This window comes from Furipterus horrens, unplaced genomic scaffold (genome assembly GCF_987537825.1).
Source record: "Furipterus horrens unplaced genomic scaffold, mFurHor1.1.pri manual_scaffold_4, whole genome shotgun sequence".
NCBI classification, from domain to species: Eukaryota; Metazoa; Chordata; class Mammalia; order Chiroptera; family Furipteridae; genus Furipterus; species Furipterus horrens.
Genome location: NW_028327174.1, coordinates 52,653,451 through 52,672,983, shown reverse-complemented (window position 1 = coordinate 52,672,983; position 19,533 = coordinate 52,653,451). Strand labels below are relative to the sequence as shown.

Genomic DNA, 19,533 nt, shown 5'->3' with positions numbered 1-19,533 from the left:
TAGGAAAGGGTGAAGCCAAAGAACTTATATGTATGACCCATGGACATGAACTAAGGGGGGTGGGATTGCTGGAGGAAAGGAGGGTACTGGGAAGAGGGGAGCTAAAGGGGGGAAAATTGTGATACTGTAACAACATAATCCATAAAATATACTTTAAAAAAATTAGGTTTAAAGACAACCCACAGAATGAGGACATATTTGCAAATCATGCTTCTGATAAGAGTCTAGTATCCAAAATACATAAAGAACTCTTAGTCCTGGCTGCTGTGGCTCAGTGGATTGAGCGTTGGCCTGTTAGCCAAGTGTCGCTGGTTTGATTCCCAGTCAGGGCACATGACTAGGTTGCATGTCAGATCCCCAGTTGGGGGCGTGAGTGAGTGGCAGCCACACAGTGATGTTTCTCTCCCTCTCTTTCTCCTTTCCCCTCTCTCTAAAAATAAAATAAATAAACAAACAAACAAATAAATAAATAATTGAAATTTAAAAAAAAAGAACTCTTACCACTCAACAACAACAAAAAAACAAACAGCCCAATTAAAAAATGAACCAAGGGCTTTAATGGTCTTTCTTCAAAGAAAACATACAAATGATCAACAAGCACATGAAAAAATGTTCAACATGATTAGTCATCAAGGTAATGCAAATCTAAACCACAAAGAGATACCATTTCACACCCACTAGAATCACTGTAATAAAAAATAATGGAAAATAAAAAAATGTTGTTGAGGATATGGAGAAATTAGAACATTTCTACATCGCTTGTGGGAATGTAAAATGGTTTAGTCACTATGGAAAACACTTGGACAGTTCCTCATAAAATTAAACATTGGATTGTCATATGACTGAACAATTCCACTCCTAAGTATACATATCCAAAAGAGTTGAAAACAAGTCCTTAAACAAAGACGTGTACATGCATGTTCATAGCAGCACTATTCACAGTAGCCAAAGGTGGAAGCAGGCTGCTATGGTCTGAATGTTTATGTCTCCCCAAAATTTGTATGTTGAAATTCTAACCCCCAAAGGTGGTGGTATTAGGAGGAGAGGCCTTTGGGAGGTGCTTGGGTTATGAGAGTGGAACCCTCATGAGTGAGATTAATGTTCTAATGAAAAAGACCCACAGAGCTCCCTAGCACTTTCCACCAGTGAGGGCATAGCAAGAAATAGCCATTGTCTGTGAACCAGGAAGAATTCGACTATGCTGGCACCTTGACCTTGGACTTCTCAGACTAGAACTGTGAGAAATAAATTTCTGTTGTTTATAAGCCACCAGCCTATAATGTCTGTTGTAGGAGCCTGAAAGGACTAAGACACAGTCCAGATGTCCATTGATGAATGAATGGGTAAAAATTTTTTTGGCATATTCATATAATGAAATATTATTCAGCCATAAAAAGGACTAACATACTGAAACATGCCACAGTGTGTGGATAAACCTTGAAAACACCATGCTAAATGAAAGAAGCCAAACACAAAAGTCACATATTGTATGATTCTACTCATCTGAAATGTCTGGAATAAGTAAATCCAGAGGGATTTGGCGGTTGCAGAGACCAGGGTAGAAGGAATGGTGTCTGCTCGGTACTGAGTTTCTTTCCAGGATGCAAATGTTTGGAGCTAGGTAGAGTTGGTCATTGCACAACATTGTAAATATACTACATGTTACTGAAGTATTCACTTTAAAATGGTTAATTTTATATTATGTGGGTCTTACCTAAATAAGAAATAAAATTCTTCTTTGAGGGAGAGGGATTGCAGAGAATTGGCCAGAGAAACTGTGTTCCTGGACTTTGCTCTCAGCTTTTCTACCATATGGGAAATAGCAACCTTAAATAAATAAAGGGAGAGCTTTTGGGGCCAGAAGGAGGATGGAGATAACTTGCCCTCCATTTGATTGATCAAAGGTAAGGCTGGGGGATTTGGGGACCTCTCTCTTCCTTTATCCCCATATGAGAGCACAGAGAGGTTGCTCAGTAATTGGCAAATGAATTACTGATTGCAAAAGAAGATGGCAGTCATGATGTGTGCACCCTATCTCCTGGAACGTCATTCACCCTTTCTTGCCTCTCCTCCCTGTGCTTTTCCCTCTGCCTCTGACCTTCTCATTTTCTGATCTTCACAAATATTCTCTCTAGGTTCCAAACTTGGTGTAGCACAAAACTTTAACTAATTCATTTATACTCATTGATAGAGAAAGTCTCATTGAAATGAATGCTCTGTGACCTTGAGAAGTCACCTTGTCCATCCTCCTGCCCCTGGGAAGGATGTTCTTACAGACCCAACTAGTCAGAACTTCTCCTGCCTTTATGGTCTCAAGGATGCTGAATGAATGAATGAATTTGATTCCCTTACTTGGTCACCAGCTGTGTGTCACCACATCCCCTTGTGGCTATTATTGAAAAAGAACATAGTGAAAATAAGACAATCAGTTCTTGCTTACATGCCACTAGTGGAGAAGAATGGGAGAATAGAGATCTGCAAGAAATAACTAATTCAAGTTGTGGCCGATTGTCAGGTGGATGGTCATCAAAAACCCATGTACACATACATAGACATGTGCTTGTTGGCACACAGGTTCATGTCTATGGAAGATATTGAAAATATTTAACACTTGGTACAATCAGGTACTAACCCATCACAATAGATGTCAACCACAGACAACCAGAAAAGCTATGCCGGTCCTTACTTACTGGATACCCATTTTGCTCATGTCCATGTTCACACCCATGCACATAGAGATGTGCACTCACACACAGATGTGTACCCACACACATTTTCTGAGTTGTTGGGGCATGTCTATCAGCAGGCAAGAAGCATCCACAGTTCATACCACAAGCACTGCAGCCTGTGGCCACAAGAGCAGAGAGCATTGTCTGGCCTTGGAGAGACCCATTATATCATTTTAGGTTGGAGGAATGCACACAGCACCTAAACAATAGAGTCATGTGCAGAAAGATGAGGGAGGGTATAGAAATCTGAGAAAATCGAGGACGGCTTGGGGAAGCTTTCTAGAGGTGTGTCTTAGTTTGTCTTGAAGGATAGGATGAGCCTGTCCTGGTGGGTGGGAGGCCGGGAGAGCAGCTCCGAGCATGATATCAGGGAAAAGCATGATGGGTATGAGAAACATGTAATTGTCTCATAAGCAGCCCTGCTCCATCTTCACCCAAGTCCTGAAATTACATGTTTTATTCCGAAGAGCAAAGAAGGTTGAGAAGGGAGCGAGGGGTCAGATCTGGCTGGCCAAGGTGTGGGAGAAATCTGAAGTGGACTTGCAGGATAGGTTGAAGGGGTCAGATGGGCAGACAGGAAAGGACTGCCCAAGAGGCCACTGCCAGAATTTCAGAAGGAAAGAGGATTGGGCTCAGCCCGGGCCATGTGGTGGTCATAGATACAGAGGAGATGGGGCAAGAGAGGGCAGGTGACTTTCTGAGGGCGGGGAGCATGTGGGCAGATGGGCCATGGGCACTCATTGTGTGGCAGAGTCCATGTGGGATAGGAAGTGTGAGCTCAGTTTTTAACACTGTGGTGCAGATATAGGAGGGAGAGCAGGAAATAGGACCCAGAGCTTGTGCGAGGCTAGAGTTGGGCATGTGCGCCTGCACTGGGCATTTGAACATGAGAAAACCAGGATGGTGTGGAGGCTGAGAGTGCAGATTACAGCCAGGCCGCCTGGGTTGAACCCTGGCTCAAATCCTGTGTGGCTTTGAGTGAAATACTTAACTTCCTGCTCCTCAGTGTCTTCATCTGTAAAATGGGGATAATAACAGTACCTGCCTCACAGGGCTGTTGTGAGTTAAATGAGTTAATAAAGGTGAAGAGCTCAGAGCTCACACTGTGTATTAGTTGTTATTATTTTTATTATTATCATCATCATCATTATTATTTACAAGTTGCCTGCCATCCACCTTGGGGAGTAGGTATTAGTATCCCCCTTTTTGGAGAAGTGGAAACAGAGGTTTAGGAAGTTGGGAGACCTGCCCATGGTCACACAGCAGGACCAGGACCTGTGTCCTCAAAGCCCCAAGAGTATACACTTTACCAGAGGCTTGGGGTGAGCCTGGAGGAAGGAGATGGCCAGCAAAGCTCAAAGAAAGTGCTTCCAGTCAGGGAGCTGAGCAGAGGGGGTGGGGCTGCTCAGGAAGGCACCTCTCTGGCAGCCACAAGGCTGAAGGGGAGCTGAGCTGAGTGCCTGGCAGGACAGCCTTCTTCTCTCCTTTATATCCCAGCTCCTCTGGGGTGAGCTCACCTTTGGTCCTGCCAGCTGCAAACCTACTGAACAGCTGTCCTGTCCCCATACAAGTGGCTCTGACTGTGGCCAAGACCCCAAGGGACAGCGCTCCATCCATCTGGCTTGGGGGTGAGCACCCTTGCCTGCCTGAAACTACAGGAGCATGCGGGGGTGCCTGAAACTGCAGAAGGATGCGGGGGTGCGAGGAGGAGAGGGACTCGTGGGGGTTCACAGACAACATGCTCATTTCCTGGGTCGGTCTGCTGAGGAGAGCTGGCAGGACCTGAGCTGACGTCATCCAAACAACCCAGCTCATTCTCTCTAATTTTGGAGACAATTATTTGCTTAGAGAACCACCTGCCTCTCTCTCAGCACCTCCAGCCTCTCCCAACCCCTACTACTCCTCCCCACACAGCAGTTCGATTCTGTTTTCTGGAACATACATGGTTCAGACTCTGCCTGGCTCATGAGCCCTCAGTGGCTGCCTACCATTTACCCTCTCCCATGCACTGCTTGGGACCTGGGATCCCTCCCCCATGGTCACCCTTCACTCCCATGATTTCTTCAGCTTGGAGGGCCCTTTCCTCAACCCCCTCACTCCCGCCAGCCTGGGCTGTTTTCACATTTCCTCACTGCCAGTCCACTCATGCCTTCTTCCTGTCCAGTAATCGAATTCAGACCCCCTCCTTTAGGCAGCCCTGTGGCGTTAGTGTCCCTGGGTCCTACGTCTCTACTGTGCATTCCCTTTTCTTCTCACTCAGCAAGGACCATCTTGCATTATCCTAGATTTTCTCACCCATCTCTTTCTGAGACCTTCTCTGGAGGCTTATCAGACCCCAGAACACTGGATGGGGAGCAACATGTCAAAACGGTCATCTTCACAGACACAGGACCAAAAATACAAAGAAATTTGTATGAACCAAATAAAACATTTTAGCTATAAAATCAAGAGACATACAAATGTAGTTTATTTAAGACACAATTTAACTTTTTTTCTTGAACATCCAAGCTAGATGTTCCTGGGAGCTTCGGGCTTTGATTCTCTGATCTGATGTACTTCCTCCCACTGTTTCACAGATGAGTAAAGCTGCGGCGCGGAGACTTCCAGGCCTGGCCAAGCATCACTCAGAATTTCATTCCCATGAGCAAGCTGGAAGCTCCACAGAAGGGCAGGAAGGGAAAATGAAGCTAAATTCAGTAGACCACATCCTGTCTCTCCCTCCAGCCTGAGAGGCCTCTCAAAGCAAGGAGCTCTACCTTTTTCTGCTCCAAGTCTCCCCAGATCTCAGTGAAGGCCAGGCAAGGGCCTTCGCAACCTCAGTGAACTGTGGCCCTGTCCTGGTTTCCTTCAGTCCCTCCCTTTTTCCCTCCAGCAAAAACACAAGCACCCCAGGAGCCCCACCTGGGCCCACCCTTCCTGTGGGTGGCCTAGAACTCTCCTCCCTTCTGCTCTATCATCATCTTCATCAACAACATTGGGCGTTTCATGCCTAATGGCCAGTATCTGATTAACTAATTCACACTACGATGTTAATGACTTGTTAATAGCTTGATGAGATGTTTTTTTTCCCAGAGACACCGGATTTGGAGGGATCCAGAAACTAAGTTCTTTGAGGGCAGGACACTTTGCATTGTCCCCCTCAGCACTTGGTAAGTGCTTGGTAAATAGCTGATGAACGGATCAAACCAAGAGACTTAATGTTTGAAAAGTGCTTCCTACTGAGTTTTGTACTTGGGAAGCACTTGTTAGACAGTGGCTTTATTATTATTATTCTAACAGAATTTTTTCATGATCAGACATGGTCTGAATGGAGAGATCCCTTGAGTCTGGGACCTCTGGGAAGACTCCCTTTCCTTGTACGCTATCAGTAGATGACACTTCATGGGACTGGGCTGATCCAGACATCCTCCCCGGGGAAAGGAAGCAGAAAGGAGGAGAAGGCAGGTTGACTCCTAAATTCTGCTTTACTCTCTACTTTTAGTAATGGATAAAATTAACTTTTATTTTCTTTATTTTCAGAGATAGGGGAAGGGAGGGAGAAAGAGAGAGAGAAAAACATTAATTGGAACGCTCCCAACTGGGGACTTGGCCCATAACCTGTGTACGTATGTGCGCTGACTGGAATCAAACTGGTGACATTTTGGTTCACAAGCCAGTGCTCAATCCAATGAGCTACACCAGCCAGGGCAGTAATTGATAATATTTATTGAACATTGAATATGTACTAGGTACTTACCAAATACTTTATGTGTATTAACACATGTAATCATCACAACTATCCCAGGAGGACTTTTTGATCCCATTTATAGTTGGGGAAGGTGAGGCTTAGGGAAGTTAAGCAAAGTAACACTGTTGGGTGGTTGAGTGGAATTAAGACTCCAGGGGAATCTCCTAGAACCTAGGCTCTTATGTAGTGCCATTCTAGGTGGGTGCCGGCCCAGCAACTCCTTGAAGATGCACTGTCCCTGCTGTTTATTTGCCGTACCAACAACTATTGGCCCTCCCACACCTGGGAAGGGATGTCCAGAGACTGGTCCTGGGCCCTGAGCAAAGGCACAGAGAGAGGAGGCAGCTGTGGGGACACAAAATGCTTGCCTGGGCCCAGTCCCTACAGAATGCAGTATCCTACACACTGGTGTCCATGGACAGAGAAATCCAGGGCACAAAGGAGAGGAGATGGGGCTAAATCCAGGGGTTTAAACAAGATTTTAAAAGAGCAGAAGGATTGGATCAGAAGAGATGGGGAGAGAGGCTGTTCTGGGCTGGGTAGGAACAGTTTGGTAAAATTTTGGAGGCCTTTGAAGAGGAGGCCTGTGGAGGAGCAGGGGCAGGGGGCGGGGCAGAAGCAGGGCAGCAACTGTGGGACATTGAAGGTTGGGCTGGGGAACTGTCATGCAAGTCAGAGAAACACACAGCCAGCAAAGCCACAGTGGGGGATCCCGTATGAGGACTGGGTTCCGAGAGCTGTGAGACATGTTTAGTGTTAACCACAGACTCCTCGTCCCCAGCACAGGGCACCATGCCTGGCACACAGTAAATGCTCAACAGAGGGTCACAGCAGGGAGAGCCTAAGGGCGGGAGGGAGGAGTACACTAGGTTGTCCCGGATCTTGAGAACCTTTTACTTTCTTTACAAAGAAAAACTAAAATGACATGTGACACAGCCTTCAGAGGAACCTCGTGGGAGCTGCCCACAGAGTCACTGTCCTTCCAGCATATTCCAAGGATGTGCTAAGGGCTGAGGTAGACTTGGGTTATGCTGGCCCAGGAATACCCCTGGTAAGAGGGCAGGGTTGGGGGAGTAAACAGATAAAGAGATTGCAAAAGAGAAGGGGAAGGATGGATGGAAGATGGAGAGGAGGGATGAGAAGGGATGGAGAGAAAAGACAGGAAAGAGAAAATCTGGTGGTTTCAGTAAGAACCATGAAGACAAAATGGCAAGGGGAAGGGTTAGAAAGATGCTGGGGACCGGGAGGGAATAGATTCTGGGTCAACCCTTGAACAAACTGACAGAGAGCCCCACGCCAGCCTGGTTCCAAATTCTCCTCCCTCCTGTGGCCCACCACCACCCCAAAGTCCCAGCATACCATAGGGCCCCAGCAGGGATTTGGGGGAGTAAAAGGGGCCACAGTAGCAAAGGCTGTTATGTGGGAGGACCAGAACCCGTCCCCAGAGCCAGGGACACAGGATGGAGGGGGCAGCAGGCAGAATGTGGGGCAGGGATCGCAGGGACCACAGGACCGTTTGGAGCAGGATGGCACCATACTCACTGGGCCACCGTCCTGAGGAGGACTGCACTCCTGAGGAGGGCCCCAGACAGCCTCCATTCTTGGCTCACACGGGTCTGAAGAGATGCAGCAGCAGTTCAGTCTCACCTTGACAGCAATTTTTTAAATTTGAACTCCAAACAGATAGCTCCTGTCCTCAAGTTGCCCCTGGTCTTATTGGCAGCTATACATTGGAAGAAAGACAGAAATGATGAAATGAACCCACCCTCAACCTCCTGCCAAGAGTCTTTCCTTGAAACCTCCAAGGCCTGAATCCCATCCCTCTTCCACTTGACTCCCTGATTATCTCAGTCACCTGCCCCAACTCCATCCTCCTTTTCACTTCCTCTTTCTGTCTAGTGCTTGAAGGACTAGACATCCATTGCCCCTTGCCTTATTATGGGAATTTGAGAGAGGTGAAGTGTGGAGACCCCTTTCCCTGGGAAACTTGCAGAACCGCATGGCCCTATCTCCCCCTGACCCTGCTGTGCCCATGGTTGACTCTGGCCTGGGCTGCTCATTTCCCATGGAAGGAGAAGGGTTACTCCTCCCCTTATAGCCCAGCAGAAAGAGCTGCTGTCTTCTGTGTGTTAGGAGAAGAGGCCATCGGTGGGTTGTGACTCCAGGAGGTCTGGGGGAGGGATGAATGTCTGAATAATCTGCCTCTTTCTGGGAAGAAGGAGGACACAGCTATGATTGGAGTTCCCAGATACTCTACCCTGTGGCCCACTCCTACCCAGAGCAGTCCACCTCCTCCCACCCTCCTGAGCCTCTAGGAGAAAGCTCACAGCCCAGAGAAGATGAATTAAGATAGGGATGGTGAAGGGCCAGTGATATCCCCCTGGATAGGCTGGGCCTAAGGCAAATTACCCTATTACAGTAGGTTAATTAGATAAGACCCAAATTACATGAGCAAGGCTTGCAAGCCCAGCACTTTGAAGGTTTCATGTTGTTTCAGAGGTGGGGAGGGCTCGGTCTCTAGCTCAGCATAGAGAAAATGACTTCTTGCTCCCAGGCAAGCCAAACCCACGAATTAAGCTCTTGACTGCCCATCCACAAGCCCCAGTGCCAAGCACATATAAGGAAGGGCACCTGTCAGTCCTCACAGCAACCTGTGGAACCCGTGTGGGATTTTGCCTTCGTCCCTCCTGCGACTGAGTTCCATCTCCACTAGCAGCATGAGCCGCCAATTCACCTGCAAGTCAGGAGCTGCCACCAAGGGGGGCTTCAGTGGTTGCTCGGCTGTGCTCTCTGGGGGCAGCTTGTCCTCCCGGGCAGGGGGCAAAGGGCTCAGCGGGAGCTTTGGCAGTCGGAGCCTCTACAGCCTGGGGGGCGCCCGGAGCATCTCCTTCAATGTGGCCAGTGGCAGCGGGAAAAGTGGAGGTTATGGATTTGGCCGGGGCCGGGCCAGCGGTTTTGCGGGCAGCATGTTTGGCAGTGTGACCCTGGGACCCATATGCCCGACTGTGTGCCCGCCTGGAGGCATCCACCAGGTTACTGTAAATGAGAGCCTTCTGGCCCCCCTCAATGTGGAGCTGGACCCTGAGATCCAGAAAGTGCGTGCCCAGGAACGGGAGCAGATCAAGGCACTGAACAACAAGTTCGCCTCCTTCATTGACAAGGTGAGTCTGTTAGGACCTAGGGAACCTGTGAGTAGCATTGCTTCTTGGAATGCAAGCTTTCGTTACAGCATGAGGGATTGAGGTTAGATATGGAGAGGCACTCACTGTGGACAAGACAGGTATTTTCTATCATCAGGATGACTTCTGTAAGATTTCTTGTATAATCTTTCCCTAGGAAAGACAGAAACAGGTCAGTCTCTACTGGCAGAGGCTTATCAGTGTGAGTGGCAGGAGCACCTAAGGGAAGAGTCCTGCTTCTTACTCTCAAGGGCCAGATTGGTACCATTGCTAAGCCTGGACCCACACAGACTGTGTGCAGAAAATCTAGTGAGAGGGAATCTGCCCCAGAGTGACCAGGAAAGCTGTCCTCCTCCCATCCATGGCCAGCTGATCTCATCCACTAGTCACTTCACTAATGGCCCAGGAGCATCAGTGCGTGGTCATTCTGGGTTGCTCTGCCAAGGGCATCTGTTTCAGGACTTTCTTTAGAGGCGGAATAGTGCAGTGACAAGTTAGACCTGGCTTCCATCCTGGCCCATCACTGACCAGCTGTGTGCTTGGGGAGAGTTATTTATCTTGACTGTGCCTCTGTTTTCTCATCACTACAATGGAGATAATAACCTACCTCTTGGGGTCGTTGTCAGGTTTATAAAAGAACATGCTGGTGAAGATCTTGGCACAATGCCTGACACATACTAAATACTCCCAAAGGTGGTTATTGTTACTATCATGTTAATCTCCAGAGAGCTCGGGGAAGGGTGCTGAGAAGGAGAGCATCAAAGGTCTGGAAGAGACCTCAAGGGATCACCCAGTCCAGACAGGCCTCTGACTTTTAGTAGATAAGAAATTATTGCTCCCATTTTATGAGTCAGCAAAACCATGGAGGTGAAAGCCATGCCCCAGGTCATCTGGGAAGAGGAGGTAAGGTTGGATGCTTAGCCTCCTGCTTCCAAACCCAGTTCTGAGGACTGGAGGGCTATGTTGGCTATGTGATAGTGAGGCACCAAGGAAAGGTCACCCAAGACAAAGCCAATGTCTGAGATGGTCAGCAGCCCTCAGAGCCTAACCGCACCCCTCCCCCACCCCTGCATTTCTCAACTCTTGTTCAGAGGAGGATTCCCTGCTCCCCTGCTCACCTCAGGGGTCAACACCATCTCTGTGGCTTCTTACTCCTCTGTCATTTCGCATCTGGAAGACCAAGGTGTTCTGAAATTTGGGTCTGGGGGATAGGAGTGACTGGGCTGGCCAAACCCCTTTAAAGGATGAAGTCTGGAGACAAAGACAGTTACTTCTGTGAACGACGGTGGTCTCATTGGGGTGAGGGGAAGCAGGCTCTAAGACATGGACAGTTCCCAAACCATTTTAGTCTCTAGAAGAATGTAATCCCATAACCCAAGCAGCCAGAGAAGGAGAGTACCTCCTATCAGCAATCCAGGTATGTCTACTAGTGTGGTCTAGATATGTATTGTGGTGTCCTGGGTGTAGGATTTATTCTGTGGTTACTGCTCAGCTTTGTAGATATACATGAAAAAAGTCAGGAATGGTTAAACCAAACCAAATGCTGACTGATTTGCTTGAGGTAAGCTGTTTGGTAGCTGACCCACCCATCCCAACAATCCCTAAAACTGTCTCAGACTGTTTTCCAATGTCCTGTGTTTCTGACTTTAGGAAATCAACCTCATTTAAACAGTAGTGCTCTACCCAGACTAAACAGGAGAGGCATGTGCCGATCTACCTGCTCTGGTCAGTTCCCTGGCCCCTGTGAGGCCACGGTGGTGCTGGAGCTCCATTGTCCATAGAGAAGATGGTTCTGAGGAGCAGGAGGAGGGGAGGAGGAAGAGGCCATGAGCAAGTTGAAGTTGGAGCCTTATAGGAATTTAGAATAGCTGAAGCTCTTGGCCCACTGAGCCTTGTTGAGCCTGACATGTTGTAAAATGAACAGCAGACCTATTCTTCAGAGAGGTCAACCTTCCCAAAGATGGACCCAGCCTGACACTGTCCTGGAACCTTCAGGCACATCCCTGCCCTGGCTGGTTTGGTTGTAGTGGGTTCTGAGTGACTGGACACCTGAGTTATGGGGACCCATACCTGGACTCAGTTCTGGGCTCCATCACTTATTAACCCTTCAGATCTTGGAAAGAGGCTAAACTTCTCTATACCTCAGTTTTCTCTCCATTAAATAAGGGTAAGGACTTGACTACCTTATGAAGCTGTTGTAGAGAGCTTTGCAGAGTGCCCTAGGAGTGACAGGTGTGACCGCTTCTGTGGGGGCTCAACAGTTTCTGGGATTCCGGTTCCAGGTGCGGTTCCTGGAGCAACAGAACCAGGTGCTGGAGACCAAGTGGGAGCTGCTGCAGCAGCTGGACCTGAACAGCTGCAAGAACAACCTGGAGCCTGTGTATGAGGGCTACATCAGCACCCTGAGGAAGCAGCTGGAGACGTTGTCTGGGGACAGGGTGAGGCTGGACTCAGAGCTGAGGAATGTGCGGGACGTGGTGGAGGACTACAAGAAGAGGTAAGTGAGAAGGTGACCCCTGGTAGCTGACGGCTGCCCCATCCCCTTGAACTCTTCTTGCCTTTGGGGTCCTGGCAGCTACCCTAGCTTAAAGTTTTGAATGGCAGTATTTCTCATCATACAGAGAAGAATCACCCCCCAAAAACTCTGGAACTTGCTCTCTGCCCCTCTAGCCTCTGGCCAGGCACTTAGGACAAATGTCCAGTTCAGTTAGTTGGACTGTAGTCAGAGGATTAACTCTGGCTCTGGGGTGAGGAAAACCTTGGGTAACCACTATGTTTTCCCAAGCTTCTGTGTCCTCACTGGTAACATGAAGCTTAAATCCATCTACCTCCCAGAACTGCTATGAGGAGTAACTCAAGAAATGCTCCAATTTGTTTGTAAGGCTTGTTTCAAATTCTGAGGGAGGAGATTGCTTCTTGCTTCCTCTGAGATTTCCCATAGGACATTCATTCTACTCGCTCTCTCCTCATTTTCGAAGCTGGATCTTCAACAATCTCCTTTTTTCAAACTTGTTTAGCATGTCCCTTCCTTCAGGAAGCCTTCCTTACCATGTTGGCTTTGCCGGCCCAGTACTCCACAGCCCCTCAACACCTGTGCCTCCTGATGGGCACACTACCCCTCACTGAGTCTTCCCTGGGCAAATGAAGTTTCTCAGTGCAACATATTAACCAACCAAGCACTGGCATTCCCACAGGTATGAAGAAGAAATCAACAGGCGGACAGCGGCGGAGAACGAGTTTGTGCTGCTCAAGAAGGTGAGGGGGAAGGCAGGTCTTGAGTCCGGGGTTGGCCAGGAACCAGGAGATGCTGAGCCTGCAGTGTGCTCTGCTCTCAGAGAAAGCAAGCTGCTTCAGAAATAGTGGGGTAAAGGCAGAGAACCACAACGAAAAACTGTTCGGAAAAGAGAATACAAAGAGACTGGGAGGACAATGGCTTTCCTGATGTTCAATGTGGATGGGTTTGTCCATAGTGAAGAGCAGCAGCGGATGACAGACAGGGGGTCCCCTGCAGCCTCAGGGTCTACTTACACATCACAAGGATGACTGACAACAGCCCAGCTGGGGCTCACTTCCTTCGAGGGGCAGAGTCTCAAGATGCTCCTTCCTCTCCTTTTCTATGGGCCCCTCAAAGAGAAGAAGGTGGCCACACACCTATGCAGGGCACCCAGGCTGGGGCAGCTGTTGCCTCCTTGGCTGCACTGGCAGTGACCAGGGGGTTGTTGGGACATCTTTCAGGACGTGGATGCAGCCTATGCCAATAAGGTGGCACTTCAGGCCAAGGTGGACTCCATGGACCAGGAAATCAAGTTCTTCAAGTGTCTCTTTGAAGCTGTAAGTCTGTCTTTCCACTCCACCCCTCTCAGGGCAGCCAGTGAATAACTCTACTCTGGGGCTGGGAGAGGTGTGGAGGCCCTCACCTTCAAGGAGGCCCCGCTGGTTAGTCATTCATCTCCCACCTCAGTGGACCAGGCTCTGGCCCCATGGTGGCAGGAGTCTGTCCGCAGCCCAGTGTGAACTCACCATGCTCAGGGAGCGGCAGCTTTGGTTTGAAGGCTCGAAGTGGCCATCACCAGGACTTGTTTACCTTCCTTGGAGAAGGTTTTAGGACTTCAATAGTCAAATCCCGAGACTATCCTTTTTTCCCTGAAGGAGATCGCTCAGATCCAGTCCCACATCAGTGACACATCTGTCATCCTGTCCATGGACAACAACCGTGACCTGAACTTGGACAGCATCATTGATGAGGTCCGTGCCCAGTATGAGGACATTGCCCTGAAGAGCAAGGCTGAGGCTGAGGCCCTGTACCAGACCAAGGTGAGCTGGGCCAGAGAGGGCAACCCAGCCAGCATGACGGCTAGGTCTGATTGCTCCCAGAACAGACAGTGGTCAGTTGCCCCCATGACACCACTCACCTGAAACATCATGTACTCCCATGACGTGTTTATCATGCTCATCCATGGCTCTGTGTTCTGGGGTCCTCAGTTCCAGGAACTGCAGCTGGCAGCTGGCCGGCATGGGGATGACCTCAAAAACACCAAGAACGAAATCTCGGAGCTCACCCGACTCATCCAGAGAATTCGCTCAGAGATTGAGAATGTGAAGAAGCAGGTGAGGGGTCCAGTTGCTTGTGGCCTAAGGCAGGTGAGCACAGTTGGAGGGAAGATGAGTTGGCCAAGGATGGCAATCTCCCAAATCTCTCCCCACAAGAGTAAAGGGGCCTCAAACATTTAGATCAGACCTCCCTGGGGTACTTCAACATCTCCTCAGAACAACGACCTCTGGTTTGGAAGCCCCTCCCCCAGGAAGCCTTCTTTCAGACACCAGACTGGGCTCAGACCACAGTCCTCTGTCCCTCTGTCCTAATCAATGTGCTCTCCTGGCACCCATGCTTTTCCTATTTGTTACGCTTCTATAATTGCGCCTGCCTGTCCCTTCTTCCACTGGATTGGAAGGAGGCTGGGAGCTGGCTGCTTTGTTCCCTATTGTTTTTCCAGCATCTAGTGTAGTACATGGCGCCTGGTAGCAGCTTAACAAACATGTCTTGATTAAGTGATTGAGGAGAAGTGGGCTCAGAGAGCACCCGTTCAAGTGCCTTCTGTGGCTATTTAGTCAGGCCTTATGCAGAGTCGGTCCCAGGGTTATTGACTGCAACCTCAGCATTAATAAGTGGCAAGATAAGATACATATATATAATAACAATGGCTACAGTTCCTATCTCTGAATCCTCATGAAGACTCTGAGGCAAGTGTCACCCATTGTTACAGATGAGGACACTGAGGCTCAGAGAGGTTAAGTAGGCTGCACAGCTGGTAAGTGGTAGAGCTGTGATCTGATCCAAGGTCTCTTGATCCTAGTCCAGAGCTCTTTCTACTCTCACACAAGCTTTACCACTTAATAGCTCTGTGGGAAAGTCACTTCTCCTCACTGTACAGGGTGTTGTAAGGACTAGATAAGCTAAAGCATATAAAAGGCAGATAAAGGGCTGAGTGTCTCTCAGGTGGACAGTAAGCACTTGGGAAACAAGAATTGGTCCTGGAGAATCTCCTCCCCTCTGCCTCTCATCTGTGGTCCACGCACCTGGTCAGCCACGGTCACTATACCTGTAACATCATATTCCAGTGATCTCTCTTTCCTGACTTTAAACAACTCAAGAGCAGAAAACCAGTCTCTTACTCATTTTGTATCCTTGGCACATGATGGCCAAGTAAATGTCTTTGTGATACCTGAGGTGGTGGTGAATTGGCCATCATCTCAGGAGGGCAGGATGCATTATTTGTTATCACCACCAATGTCTAAACACAAGGGAGTGGAGACAGAGCTAAGGAAGGACTCATGCCAGTGCCAGAAGGGGCCCCAACCTAGAAGAGGAGCAGGGGATGCAAAGGGTAGAGGCAGGCAACTCCTCGGAATCTCAAAGAATGAGTGGTATTAGGACAGAAATGTCTTCAATGACCCCTTCCAGTTTCCAACTTCTTTAATTCTCCATTTAGGCTTCCAACCTGGAGACGGCCATCGCTGATGCTGAGCAGCGGGGCGACAATGCCCTGAAGGATGCCCGAGCCAAGCTGGATGAGCTGGAGGCTGCCCTGCACCAGGCCAAGGAGGAGCTGGCCCGGATGCTCAGGGAGTACCAGGAGCTCATGAGCCTGAAGCTGGCCTTGGACATGGAGATTGCCACCTACCGCAAGCTGCTGGAGGGCGAGGAGTGCCGGTGAGGGGGGTAGGGAGGGCAGCGTGCTCTGGCACGAAAGCCCCAAGGGTTTGGGGAGGACCTCAGGAGAAAGCCTTACACATCTTAATCCAGAAAAGCTGAGTTCTTGGGGGGGTGAAGGGGCGGTGACGACAGGAATAATAATAGTTATTAACTGTCCTTACACAGGCATGAATACTTACTTCATACCAGGCACTGTGTTATGTGGATTAACTCATCCACCCTTCACAACTTCCCTAGGTGTACCTAGGCACACTCACCACCCCAACCCCTGCAGAAACACTCATTACCACGTTAGGTCTTCTTGTTTCATCTTCTTTACCTGTCCAGGTACAAGATGAGCCTGTTGAAGATGTTCCATTCTGGCTTCCCTAATATTCTTATGAGACGAAAAGGCTCAGTGCCTAGGCCTGACCCTTGGATAGTGTGCATACCACCCCCACATGTGCACCACATATGAACTACTTTTTGACTTGGGTTGCTTGATTACCCAAAAATTTAGTGGTATCCCCCTGACTTCTCAGGTTCTGCTTGTGCCAAAGAAGACCTAGAATTTCCATAGGTACCTGCTGGGTTTAGAAACCCACATCAGGCCAGTGGAGGCATTAGCTCTGAGGTTCATAGATGGTGGGTTGCCTGATTTCTTGCTCTTATTTTAGTTCTCTCCCTAACAGGATGTCAGGAGAGTATCCTTCCCCTGTCAGCATCTGTAAGTATTTTCAAGTTTGGACTTAAAATTGTAGAATCTGCAGACCAGATTCTACACGGGGTGCAGACCCCGTGTGTGTTGATGAACAATCAAAGAACTAGAGAGGGAAAAGCTCTGCCTGAGATCACAGAGCCAGATAGCAGAGGCATGGCCAGAAACCAGGCTTCTTGACACCTAGCCCAGAGTTCGCCCCTCTTTATCATTCTGTCTCCCTGTTCCCAAGGGCTGGCAGCTAGGAACAGGCAGACATGCCATGGGGATGGGGAAACAAAGGACATGTTGTCAGAAAGTGAGTATGGCTGTGCATGAGTCTTGGTGAGCTACGTCTGCAAATTGTGGTCAGGCTTGGGCTGGGGACTTAGAGGGCCTGGAATGAGTGAATGGGGGACCTTGACGGTTGAGCTGACAGTGGTGGGTCTCTGCATTTCTCAGTGGGGTTAAGAGAGTTAAACCAGAACTTCTGAAAGATGCTGCCTCTGAAGCTGTAAGCAGGAGGGAGAGGTTAAAGAATGGGGATTTTTACCAAAAAAGTTAATAGAAAGGGTATGTAGTGGGTGCCAGAAATGACAAGTGGATACATTGGTGCCTGAGCCAAAAAGATGAGCCTCTGAGAGTTAAAACTCAGCCAGATTAAGTGTAAGCTGAGCAAGCCCAGGGCAGGATGTGGCCAAAACTGTCTCAGGAATACATTCCCCCAGGAGCAGGGGCAGCTCTGACCGGAGCCCCCACTCAACCCACTATTCCGAGAAGTCCCTCCGGCTCTGGCGGAGGGGTGCTGACCTGCTCTTCCTCTGCAGCCATCATCAGTAGCACCGGCGGCAACAGTGGCTATGGCTTCCGACCCAGCTCGGTCAGCGGCGGCTATGTGGCCAACAGCAGCAGCTGCATCTCTGGAGTGTGCAGTGTCCGAGGCGGGGAGGGCCGGAGCCGGGGCAGCGTCAGCGACTACAGGGATACCCTGGGGAAGGGCTCCAGTCTGGGTGCTCCCTCCAAGAAAGCCAGTCGGTAGAGAGGGCTGCCCAGAGCCCTCCAGCCACCCCTGTGTCTCCAGCAGGGGCTCTGGCTCCCACATGTGCTCTCCCCAGCCGTCAGTCCCATCCCGCCAGCCCTGATGTTGTACCTCAGCCTCTGGCCTTGGCCACCTCACTTCTCCCAACCTGTGTCTTCCTGAGCCTGGACAGGTGTGGACAACTAAACTGGGTGAAATTCCTCCCTGCACATGCCCAGGGTTCACCTCCTTGGCTGTGGCCCCCCAGCTATGGCTCCAGCTCAGCCCCTGGCTCCAGCCTCTGGCTTAGCCACTATCTGCTCTGGCCCCTTGATCTCAGACCAAGGCCCTGTCTCACACTGGGGCCTTTGTCCCAGCTCCTGACTATGCTAAGAGCTGGCTCTCTATCCAAGAAAAGGAGGATTAAAGGACAAACAACCAAGGGAGGCCTAGTCCCTACCCACCCTGCCTCAGACTCACCATTTATTCTGAGTGAAACCAAGCACAACTCAAAGCCTCTTTCTTCACTCTCTGCACCCAAAAGCAGAGAAGAGGAGGCCCGTTCACTTCTACTTTCTTCTTACAGGCCCTCCCATTGCATTCTCAATAAACAGCAAAGTCTGATGGCTTGGTCTCTCTGAGTCATCAAGGTGTGGGCACGGACTTCATTAAGATGCTCGAGTGAGCAAGCACAACACACTATGCAGACACACATGGTCGCATCGAGCACACCACTGCATGTCCCCTGTGCGGCCCATATTTCTAGGTTAATTTTCCCCTGCAGAGCAGAAACAGAAAAAGCTCTCAGAGGAGACATGGCAGAGGGGCTGAGAACACCATTGGGGCTGCAAGGAGATGAGTATGGAGCAGAGTTTGGGAGGAGAAAGGGGAAAGGGGCTGGGAGAGGAGAAGGGAGAAACATGTAAAGGGTGTGTGTGCAACCTGGTTTGTGTCCAATGACAGAACTGATCCTGCTTCTGACAGAGACCTTGGTCTCCTTTTGAGAACGGGGCCTTTCCTAGAGGAAAGATGGGGCTTGGCAGACAGGTATCTGCATTTGTTCAACCCTTTCCTCTCTGATCAGAGATCTGGCCTCCTGGCGGTGGTGCCCAGGAGGGACAGAGCTAGTGGGGACCCCACACTCTGAGCCTCTCTGCTGGAAAGCTAAAATAGGGAGCAATTTCTTGAAACCTGAGGCTCAGCTGGAGTGGAGTGAGTAGGGAATCGGAGCCGGCTGTGAATTTCAGTGACTGTAGTTGGTGCCTCCCCAAACACCTGTTCACTCTGAAATTACCATGGTGGTGGCCAGTCCTGCCTTGTGGGAGGAGGAACGTAAGCAGGACAGGTGGGTGGATTCCCCGGTGACCAGCATGAGCCCACAAACCTCAGCCAGGAAATTCTTGGGGCCCAAGGAAGCTTCCAAAGACAGAGGTGGAGAGATTGGAGGAAGAAATGGATGGGCTGAGTTGGTAGATAGAACTTCAGAGTAAGTGGCCATGGTTTAGGACAAGGTCACAGAGCCAGGCTTCAGCCCCCACCACCCAGAAGGTGACCATCAGCTACGGCCCTCAACTTGGAACTAAACACCACCATTTAGCAGGTGTGGGTGGAAGAAGGAGGGCAGATCAAGACTTAGCAACAAGTTTGTTTCCTTGGTTGGCAAGGGGAGACATGTGTGTGTGTGTGTTTTCAGAACTGGTAGAGACACTGCCATTTCCTTAGCAAAGATTCCATACACACCTGCTGCCTGTTCCCCTGCTCCCGTTGCAGCAGTAAGGACTAAGGCAGGATAGCAGAATCAACTTTCCAGTCAAAAGGTTTAGAAGAAATGCTAGATTCTCATGTGTATGGATGAAAGCTGCTTCTTTGGAGGCTGCTGAAGAGGAGTAAAAAACTCTCCCAACATCCCTTTGTGCCCAAGTCTCACGGGGGTCTCCTAGATGGGCAGGGTTTTCTTGGGTTCTGAGTCTGTTTTCTTGAGCAGCAGATC

General features: G+C 49.6%; 1 protein-coding gene across 2 annotated transcripts; it reads left to right on the top strand.

Moving 5' to 3' along the window:
- The first annotated feature begins 9,173 nt into the window (after positions 1 to 9,173).
- Positions 9,174 to 17,564, top strand: KRT71 (keratin 71). 2 transcript variants are annotated; one of them, XM_090275568.1, is made up of 9 exons: positions 9,174 to 9,617; positions 11,918 to 12,132; positions 12,830 to 12,890; positions 13,371 to 13,466; positions 13,785 to 13,949; positions 14,118 to 14,243; positions 15,626 to 15,846; positions 16,521 to 16,555; positions 17,353 to 17,564. In XM_090275568.1, exons 1-9 carry the CDS (start codon positions 9,174 to 9,176, stop codon positions 17,562 to 17,564), a joined length of 1,575 nt encoding a protein of 524 aa, XP_090131694.1. The 2 variants fall into 2 exon arrangements, with proteins under 2 accessions (XP_090131694.1, XP_090131693.1); XM_090275567.1 differs by having other exon boundaries at positions 17,326 to 17,564.
- The last annotated feature ends 1,969 nt before the right edge of the window (positions 17,565 to 19,533 follow it).